General features: G+C 46.3%; 1 protein-coding gene across 4 annotated transcripts in view; it reads left to right on the forward strand.

Moving 5' to 3' along the window:
- The window catches only part of LOC115139576 (serine/threonine-protein kinase MRCK beta), a 142,137-nt gene extending 131,317 nt beyond the window's left edge, over nucleotides 1-10,820 (forward strand). For all 4 annotated transcript variants that reach the window (XM_029677119.2, XM_029677120.2, XM_029677121.2 and 1 more), the window contains 4 exons: nucleotides 2,786-2,903; nucleotides 5,294-5,402; nucleotides 7,148-7,218; nucleotides 9,195-10,820. In XM_029677119.2, the coding sequence (XP_029532979.1) occupies nucleotides 2,786-2,903; nucleotides 5,294-5,402; nucleotides 7,148-7,218; nucleotides 9,195-9,299 (403 nt within the window). In that variant the 3' untranslated portion in view covers nucleotides 9,300-10,820. The remainder of the gene's footprint in view (nucleotides 1-2,785; nucleotides 2,904-5,293; nucleotides 5,403-7,147; nucleotides 7,219-9,194) is intronic.

Raw genomic sequence — 10,820 nt, forward strand, 5'->3', positions numbered from 1 at the left:
TCTTTAAATCAGGCGACCCTGCTGACGTGAGTAACTACAGGCCCATTAGTATACTACCTGTGGTGTCAAAGGTTGTTGAAAAGTGTGTAGCAGAACAACTGATTGCCCACCTCAACAACAGCCCCTTCACATTACACTCCATGCAGTTTGGCTTCAGAGCGAAACACTCTACAGAATGGGCCAACTGCTTTCTTCTGGAAAATGTGAAGTCCAAGATGGACAAAGGGGATGCTGTTGGGGCTGTGTTTCTGGACCTAAGGAAGGCTTTTGATACTGTTAACCATGAGATTCTCATCACAAAATTGTCCAAGTTCAACTTTTCCCCTGATGCCTTGAGATGGATGAAATCATACCTTGAAGGCAGAACTCAGTGTGTCAGAGTGAGCAATGAGCTGTCGCCCACTCGTAGCTATGATGTGGGCGTGCCCCAAGGGTCAATACTGGGGCCCCTCCTGTTCAGCCTGTACATTAATGATCTGCCTTCTGTCTGTACTGGGTCTGAAGTTCAAATGTATGCAGATGATACAGTGATATATGTGCATGCAAAGAGCAAACAACAAGCTGCACAAGAACTCACTACTGTAATGGTCCAGGTTACAAAGTGGCTCAGTGACTCGTGTTTGCATCTCAATGTGAAAAAAACTGTTTGCATGTTCTTCACAAAGAGGGCAACAGATGCTACTGAGCCAGATGTCTATGTGTCAGGGGAGAAGCTCCAGGTGGTATCCGATTTTAAGTACCTTGGCATCATACTTGATTCCAACCTCTCTTTTAAAAAGCATGTGAAAAAGGTAATTCAAATAACTAAATTCAATCTAGCTAATTTCCGATTTATACAAAATTGTTTGACTACAGAGGTAGCAAAACTGTACTTCAAATCTATGATACTCCCCCACTTAACATATTGCTTGACTAGTTGGGCCCAAGCTTGCTGTGCAACATTAAGACCTATTCAGTCTGTCTACAAACAGGCTCTCAAAGTGCTTGATAGGAAGCCCAATAGCCATCATCATTGTCACATCCTTAGAAAGCATGAGCTCTTGAGTTGGGAAAATCTTGTGCAATACACAGACGCATGTCTTGTATTCAAGATCCTTAATGGCCTGGCTCCCCCTCCACTCAATATTTTTGTTAAACAGAAAACCCAGACATATGGCAGCAGATCCACAAGGTCTGCCATGAGAGGTGACTGTATAGTTCCCCTAAGGAAAAGCACCTTTAGTAAATCTGCATTCTCTGTGAGAGCTTCCCATGTCTGGAATACACTGCCATCAGACACACATAACTGCACCACATATCACACATTCACAAAATGCTTGAAGACCTGGCTCAATCAGATTTGTGAACATGGTCCCTAGCTGTGTGTTGCCGCTTTCCACGTTGTCTGTTGTCTGTAGCTTGTGAGGTGTGGAAACACTCTGTTGCTTTTATGAATTTTGTCTTGCTGCTTTTTGTTCTATGTTGCTCTGTCTGTATGCTATGTCTTGCTTGTCCTATGTTGCTATGTCTTGCTTGTTCTATGGTGCTATTGTCTATATTGTAATTGTTTTTAATAACCTGCCCAGGGACTGCGGTTGAAAATTAGCCGGTTGGCTAAAACCGGCACTTTTACTGAAACGTTGATTAATGTGCACTGTCCCTGTAAAAATAAAATAAACTAAACTAAAAAAAGAGATTTAAGTAGATAAAGAAGCATGGGCCTTAAGCTCTGTTTGAAAATATAACTTTTTCCGTGACACAAGTTGTGTGGGAAAAATATTTGTTGTATTTTATTCTGTTAAATTCTATTATATTCTTAGTATAAAATACACTACATGGTCAAAGGTATGTGGACAACTCTTCAAATTCGTCTATTTCAGCAACACCCATGCTGTCGGGTGTTTAAAATCGAGCACACAAGCATTGGCAGTATAATGGCCTGTACTGAAGAGCTCAGTGACATTCTAGCCGGCCTACGAACAAATCTGTGTTTGGTTGATGCCAGGAGAACGCTACCTGCATCTATGCTTCGTGACAACTGTAAAGTTTGGTGGATGAGGAATACTGGTCTGGGGCTGTTTTTCATGGTTTGGGCCCCTTAGTTCCAGTGGAGGGAAATCTTAACACTACAGCATACAATGATTTTGATTTTGTGCTTCCAACTTTGGGGAAGGCCCTTTCCAGTTTCAGCATGACAATGCACCCGTGCACAAAGCGATGTCCATACAGGAATGGTTTGTCGAGATCAGTAAGGAAGAACTTGACTGGCCTGTACAGAGCCCTTACCTCAATCCCATCGAAACACCTTTGGGATGAATTGGAATGCAGACTGCGAGCCAGGCCTAATCGCACAACATCAGTGCCTGACCTCACTAATGGTCTTGTGGCTGAATGGAAGCAAGTCCCTGCAGGAATGTTCCAACATCGAGTGGAAAAGCTAGTGGAAAAGCTAGTGGAAAAGCATATGCAGCACTCCTTCAAGAATGTTGGAAAAGCTTTCCAGGTGAAGCTGGTTGAGAGAATGCTTAGAGTGTGCAAAGCTCTCAAGGCAAATGGTGGCTACTTTGAAGAAATTAAAATGTAAAGTATATTTTGACTTGTTAAACACTTTTTTGGTTGCTACATGATTCCATATGTGTTATTTCATAGTGATGTCTTCGCTATTATTCTACAATGTAGATCATATAAAAAGAAAGAAAAACCTTTGAATTTGTCAGTGCACTCACTCATTCTCAGTTCCACTCACTCACAACTATTCACAATAATACATACTGACCATTGTTAACCACCTGTCTTGTGTTGACAGAGAGATGCTGAGGGACCCTGAGCTGAGATCCAAGATGATCTCTAACCCAATCAACTTCAACCACGTGGCACACATGGGCCCCGGCGACGGCATGCAGGTCCTCATGGATCTGCCTCTGGTAAGGGCCTCAACTGACCACCTGTCAACACAGCTTGAGCCAAAATGTCTGCCTCATCCTGTATTCATAACCCACGAACAAAAATGGCCTCCCAACCCCCTGATAAGCTTGCTGATATTGCGGGTGACAAAACAGGAGCCATAACAGCTGGATTCTAACGATCACAAGACACCGTTGGAGCCAAAATTGTGTCTCCTGGCATATTCTGACAACAGCAGCTCCCACTCCTAACTCCACAGAATAGCACTATACTACCTTCTAGATGTCACCCTTCTCCTACTTTCCACCATCTCTGCCCATGTTTTCCTCCTCCTTTTGGAGAATGACCCTATAGTCCACACCCTCTTTCACTTTCTCCCTCCCTCTTTCCTCTCTCTTTTTTTCTCTGTGTCCTGTTTGTCATTTTTTCCCTCTCTCTCACCCCCCGCCCGGCCCAGCAGCAGGGGAGAGTACCACCCCCTCCCCCTCATCCTCCCACCACCACACCCTGATCTCCCCACCGAGCAACTTGGAGCACGTCTATCACATGAGCCTTGTGTCGGCCGACCTCTACCTGCAAAAAGAACCTGCCACCACCACCTACTTGCTGCAGCACTGCATCCTGCCCCAGTTTTCCTCCTCTCCCTCCACCTCCTCCCTAGGAAGGGTAGGCCTAACCTGACGCTTCCCACCCCTCCTACCTCCTCCAATTACATATCTACACCCTATGCCAGGGTTACTGGTAGTCAAATACGAGCCTGGAGTACTGCATCCTGCCCCAGTTTTCCTCCTCTCCCTCCACCTCCTCCCTAGGAAGGGTAGGCCTAACCTGACGCTTCCCACCCCTCCTGCCTCCTCCAATTACATATCTACACCCTATGCCAGGGTTACTGGTAGTCAAATACGAGCCTGGAGTACTGCATCCTGCCCCAGTTTTCCTCCTCTCCCTCCACCTCCTCCCTAGGAAGGGTAGGCCTAACCTGACGCTTCCCACCCCTCCTGCCTCCTCCAATTACATATCTACACCCTATGCCAGGGTTACTGGTAGTCAAATACGAGCCTGGAGTACTGCATCCTGCCCCAGTTTTCCTCCTCTCCCTCCACCTCCTCCCTAGGAAGGGTAGGCCTAACCTGACGCTTCCCACCCCTCCTGCCTCCTCCAATTACATATCTACACCCTATGCCAGGGTTACTGGTAGTCAAATACGAGCCTGGAGTACTCCCTCCACCTCCTCCCTAGGAAGGGTAGGCCTAACCTGACGCTTCCCACCCCTCCTGCCTCCTCCAATTACATATCTACACCCTATGCCAGGGTTACTGGTAGTCAAATACGAGCCTGGAGTACTGCTGGTTCTCGTTTTCTCTCTTTGCTTGTTAATTGATTGACTCACTTTATTTTTTAATTGGGCAGATTTACCTGGTGTCCCAGGTCTGAATCAGTCCCTAATTAAAGGGAAATGATACAACTGGCTGTACTTCTACCCTTATGGCCTAGATTTGAGGAAAAGATCCTTATGCACTTGTGTGAATCTGAAGGGATAAGCAATATGATTGATCATACCTATCTAACCGTTAGTCTCCACAAGTAAATAGGGAGTTGGTACAAGGGGTCGACTTGGGACTGGGCCTATTTCCAGTGTTCCTGCCGACCTCTCTCACCCAGTCTTCCTTCTTCCCATTCCTTTCCCTTCTCGCTGTTCTTTTCTCCATTTGAGTTTTTCGAAAGCTGGGGTGGTTTTATTTCGGCTGATGTCATATGAGTGTGTTTTTCTGTACTGGCTGCAGTGTGGTTGTGTTTTGTGTGATCTCTGCATATTTGTCATCTTAAAAACCGCAACATACTTGAAACGCTTACCTTAGGGTTTCAATGGAGAGAAAGATTTGAAACAAGGTCAATTTCATTAGTAGACAGCCACCAACACCAAAAGTGAAGTAGACACTTCTCTATGGCTATTTCCCCCCATAGAATTCTGTGAAAACATGCCACGTGTGACTTGTTTCAGTCAAACGGGGGACTTGCTGTGCATTTGGAGTTTATTTATCACAAAGTGCGTGTGTGTTTGCGTGTACAAGGCTGTTGTAAGTAAGCATTTCACGGTATGGTCTACACCTGTTGTATTCGGTACATGTGAGAATAACAATTTTATTTGGTTTAATGTGTGAGCATCCATGTAAATGTCTTGACATTGTCTGCTCATATACATGGGTCATGTTCATTAGGCACCCAACGGAATTAGTCAATGAATTAGTCAATAAGAAACACAAATTAAAAATGTCAAAAAAATGATTTCTGTTGTCTGTCCTAATGAGCATAAACCTGTTCACTCATATATTAAGGTCCTTCTATACCAATGGCTGTATTTGTCATTGTCTTACGGTCTGTGTGTGTTGGCGACTGCGTTGCGGCACAGAGTGTGATGCATTCTTCTCAGGACGACCTGGCCAAGGATAAGCCCCGCCCGCTATCCAGTATCTCCCGGCAACAGAGGAGCAAGACCCACATCACCCGCACGGCCTCTGGTGAGAGGATCCCAAGCACACGCACCTTCTACATGTTTATTTTTTATTTTACCTTTATTTAACTAGGCAAGTCAGTTAAGAACAAATTCTTATTTTCAATGACTGCCTAGGAACAGTGGGTTAACTGCCTTGTTCAGGGGCAGAACGACAGATTTGTACCTTGTCAGCTGGGGGGTTTGAACTTGCAACCTTACTAGTCCAACGCTCTAACCACTAGGCTACCCTGCCGCCCCGAACACATACAACACATAATGCATACATTTCAACACACACACTAGTAAATACATTCTCTCTCTGTCATTGATGCTAATGCTCTATGTCTGTGTGTGTGTGTCTCGCTGTGTGTGCGTCTCGCTGTGTGTGCGTCTCGCTGTGTGTGCGTCTCGCTGTGTGTGCGTCTCGCTGTGTGTGCGTCTCGCTGTGTGTGCGTCTCGCTGTGTGTGCGTCTCGCTGTGTGTGCGTCTCGCTGTGTGTGCGCGTCTCGCTGTGTGTGCGCGTCTCGCTGTGTGTGCGCGTCTCGCTGTGTGTGCGCGTCTCGCTGTGTGTGTGTGTGTGTGTGTGTGTGTGTCTCGCTGTGTGTGTGTGTGTGTGTGTGTCTCGCTGTGTGTGTGTGTGTGTGTGTGTCTCGCTGTGTGTGTGTGTGTCTCGCTGTGTGTGTGTGTGTCTCGCTGTGTGTGTGTGTGTGTGCGTCTCGCTGTGTGTGTGTGTGTCTCGCTGTGTGTGTGTGTGTGTGTGTGCGTCTCGCTGTGTGTGTGTGTGTGTGTGTGTGTGTGTGTGCGTCTCGCTGTGTGTGTGTGTGTGTGCGTCTCGCTGTGTGTGTGTGCGTCTCGCTGTGTGTGTGTGTGCGTCTCGCTGTGTGTGTGCGTCTCGCTGTGTGTGTGTGTGCGTCTCGCTGTGTGTGTGCGTCTCGCTGTGTGTGTGTGTGCGTCTCGCTGTGTGTGTGTGTGCGTCTCGCTGTGTGTGTGCGTCTCGCTGTGTGTGTGTGTGCGTCTCGCTGTGTGTGTGCGTCTCGCTGTGTGTGTGTGCGTCTCGCTGTGTGTGCGTCTCGCTGTGTGTGTGTGTGTCTCGCTGTGTGTGTGTGTGTCTCGCTGTGTGCGTCTCGCTGTGTGTGTGTGTGTCTCGCTGTGTGTGTGTGTGTCTCGCTGTGTGTGTGTGTGTCTCGCTGTGTGTGTGTGTGTCTCGCTGTGTGTGTGTGTGTCTCGCTGTGTGCGTCTCGCTGTGTGTGTGTGTGTCTCGCTGTGTGTGTGTGTGTCTCGCTGTGTGTGTGTGTCTCGCTGTGTGTGTGTGTGTGTGTGTCGCTGTGTGTGTGTGTCTCGCTGTGTGTGTGTGTCTCGCTGTGTGTGTGTGTGTGTCTCGCTGTGTGTGTGTGTGTGTCTCGCTGTGTGTGTGTGTGTGTCTCGCTGTGTGTGTGTGTGTGTCTCGCTGTGTGTGTGTGTGTCTCGCTGTGTGTGTGTGTGTCTCGCTGTGTGTGTGTGTCTCGCTGTGTGTGTGTGTGTGTGTGTCTCGCTGTGTGTGTGTCTCGCTGTGTGTGTGTCTCGCTGTGTGTGTGTGTGTGTGTCTCGCTGTGTGTGTGTGTGTCTCGCTGTGTGTGTGTGTGTGTGTGTGTCTCGCTGTGTGTGTGTGTGTCTCGCTGTGTGTGTGTGTGCGTCTCGCTGTGTGTGTGTGTGTGCGTCTCGCTGTGTGTGTGTGTGTGTGTCTCGGGTGGTGTGTGTGTGTCTCGGGGGGGGTTTCACTGTGTCATGAAGGAGGTGCAGACATTGGAGGAGCAGGATCGTCGCGGAACATCTCCAACCCAGACGGGGACTTCGAGAGAGAGGTAAAGACCCCAGACTTCGCACACACACACTGACTGTTACATTAAATCACTTACACATGTACTCAATCTATGCCCCTCTCTTTTCCCTGTCTATCCCACATTCTCCGTTACATCACATTCAACTATCTTCCTGGGTATGATGACACATTCTCTGTTACATTAAATTCAACTATCTTCCTGGGTATGATGACACATTCTCTGTTACATTAAATTCAACTATCTTCCTGGGTATGATAACACATTCTCTATTACATCACATTCTCTATTACATCACATTCAACTATCTTCCTGCGTATGATAACACATTCTCTATTACATCACATCCTCTGTTACATTAAATTCAACTATCTTCCTAGGTATGATAACACATTCTCTGTTACATCTCATTCAACTATCTTCCTGGGTATGATGACACATTCTCTACCGTAACCGACCGGGAGGTCCATTGGGCGACGCACAATTGGCCTAGCGTCGGGAGGGCTTGGTCGGTAGGGATGTCCTTGTCTCATCGCACACCAGCGACTCCTGTGGCGGGCCAGGCGCAGTGCGCGCTAACCAAGGTTGCCAAGTGCAAGTTCCTCCGACACATTGGTGCAGCTGGCTTCCGGGTTGGATGCGCGCTGTGTTAAGAAGCAGTGCGGTTAGGTTGGGCTGTGTATCGGAGGACGCATGACTTTCAACCTTCGTCTCTCCCGAGCCCGTACGGGAGTTGTCATTTTAGACAATTAGAAAACCAGCTGTTTTAATCAGTGTATGCTTACTCTGCCAATTAAGATACACAACATCACCAAAAGTATGTGTACACCTGCTCGTTCAACATCTCATTCCAAAATCATAGGCATTAATATGGAGTTGGTCCCCCCTTTGCTGCTATAACAGCTTCCACTCTTCTGGGAAGACTTTCCACTAGATGTTGGAACATTGCTGCTATAACAACCTCCACTCTTCTGGGAAGGCTTTCCACTAGATGTTGGAACATTGCTGCTATAACAGCTTCCACTCTTCTGGGAAGACTTTCCACTAGATGTTGGAACATTGCTGCTATAACAACCTCCACTCTTCTGGGAAGGCTTTCCACTAGATGTTGGAACATTGCTGCTATAACAGCCTCCACTCTTCTGGGAAGGCTTTCCACTAGATGTTGGAACATTGCTGCTATAACAACCTCCACTCTTCTGGGAAGGCTTTCCACTAGATGTTAGAACTAGATGTTGGCATTCCAATTCATCCCAAAGGTGTTTGATGGGGTTGAGGTCAGGGCTGTGCAGGCCACCGATCTCACCAAACCATTTCTGTATGGACCTGGCTTTGTGCACTGGGGCATTGTCTTGCTGAAAACAGGAAAGGGTCTTCCCCAAACTGTTGCCACAAAGTTGGAAGCCCATGTTGGAAAGGTGTCATGTTGAAAGTCACTGAGACATTCTGCTGCCAATGTTTGTCTATGAAGATTGCATGGCTGTGTGCTGGATCTTATACACCTGTCAGAAACGGGTGTGGCTGAAACAGCCAAATCCACTCATTTGAAAGGGTGTCCACATAGTGTAAGTGGAGTAGGTGTTTACATGAACTATTTCCTTGCTCTAACTACTGCCATAATCAGTTTAATATCGAATTATGAGTGTGCATGTAAACATACTCACTGTTTTCACATGCTAACATTTTAGCATTTGTAGCACAAATCCCATTCAAGTCATGAAACCAATGTTAGCCTTTTTCGCACGTTATGTCCAAATAATCTGAAAGTATCTCAAATTGATTGTTAATAAAGCTCAACAAAATCACTTGTAGACGTGATGTACGAAAAAAGCTAATATCGGTCCCATGACTTGAATGGGATTTGTGCCACAAATGCCAGAGAAACTAAACCAAAGCATGGATTGCTGTCATACCTTGTCCATAGACTGCTTACAGGCTAAAGAAACCAATATGTAATATAATCCATCTTTACCATAAACACTCTCTCTCTCTTCCCTCAGCCGGACTGGGACTCCACCAAGCACTCCACTCCCTCCAACAGCCCCAACTCTCTCCACCGCAGCCAGCTAACGCTGGATGGCCTGGAACACGCCCTGGACGGCTGAGGACCCCACCACCCTACACACACACACAATACGTGTTTAATCACTCAACGCACCTACATTCAACATAAAACTTGTGTATCACTGCAGAAGTGCCAAGAACAGACTGTGTCCCAGCCCCCACCCTGATTTTAGATGAACGTTTTGGTTCCCCCCCATTCCTACTTGTCTTCTTTCCTCTCTTCCTTTTCACTTTGTTAAGGGAGGGTGCCACCATGTACACTCCACAGCACTACTAGCAATCCTGTGCTGACATCTCTCCCCAACACACACACACCTCTCCAGTTCCCTGTTGGGGGAGACACCCATTTTCCTATGAGTTTTTATGGGTTATTCATACTTAGTTTAGGTTATTGATACATAGATGCATACGATGACCGAATTAAAAACTAAGATCAATGACGATAGGACACTCGCAGGGGAAAAAAAACATTCATGATGAACTATCCTAATCATAGGTATATGTTTGTGTTTCTAAGAAAAGAGTGAAGGATAACTTTTTGTCTTAAACTATATAGTATGGGGTACACACAACTGAACAGTGAAAGAAAGGGCAACCTTCTTCAAAGGGACCATAAACCCCCCCCCCCCCCCCCCCCCCACATTCCAGACCCTGTCGTACTGGTGTTGTAACCCTTATTGAGCTGTTCCCGGACTAGTGGCCATTAATTTGAGAGCAGTCCCTACACAGGGGACGAGCTGCCACTCAACAGACTGCAGGGGTTTTACTGTTAAGCTAAACCAGTGGGCATCTTTTACAGCAATTACACATCTCCCGCCAGTCTTTATAACGTGGATTGTTTTTAACTTAGATCTTTTGCTATAAAAGTGTAGTTGGCAAAACCAATGCGCCATAGCCACATAATCATGAGACTAAGACATGGTGGGAGTCTGAACAGTGAAAAGGACCACAACTCACAAGCTGCTGCTGTCGTTTGCTATGTTTATATAAGTATGTGTGTGAAGAGCCGCTCACCCATAGAGAGAGAACCTCCTGGACGAGGCCCTTCATTTTTAACCGTTCAATCATGAGCCTAGTTAAATAAATCAAAAGCGGAGGTATAGTCATAGCGCCAAACCGCCACGAGGGGGCATGTGAATAGTGGTCCTCAATTGAGGGACGTTTCATTGTACAGCAAGAGTGTGAGATACTGTACAGGCATATCCAGTTTAATCACTAGTGTGCCTTCAGTGCCATTTTCTTTTTTTTGTCTTGCAGCACCACATTCAGATCAATTACTGAAGTGACTTTAACTCTGCAGGCCATCGGTGAGGGGGGGTTCAGAAACACTGTATTAAACTTGCACATGTTTTAATCCCAGGAAAATCCTCTTTGATTTTGTCAGTGATCTTTTATTTTGCTTTTTTTCCTGGTCTTTTCAGCTCTGAAAATGTGACTTTTTTTCTCTCCTCGAAACACTACTACTTTTTTTCCTCTTAAATCACCAGTTGAAATCTTTGTAATTATTGAATTGTTAGCAACAAACATGTGAACAGAAAATAAAATAATATCTGTTGTGCTTT

The sequence above is a fragment of the Oncorhynchus nerka genome, linkage group LG13 (assembly GCF_034236695.1).
Source record: "Oncorhynchus nerka isolate Pitt River linkage group LG13, Oner_Uvic_2.0, whole genome shotgun sequence".
Taxonomy (NCBI): Eukaryota; Metazoa; Chordata; class Actinopteri; order Salmoniformes; family Salmonidae; genus Oncorhynchus; species Oncorhynchus nerka.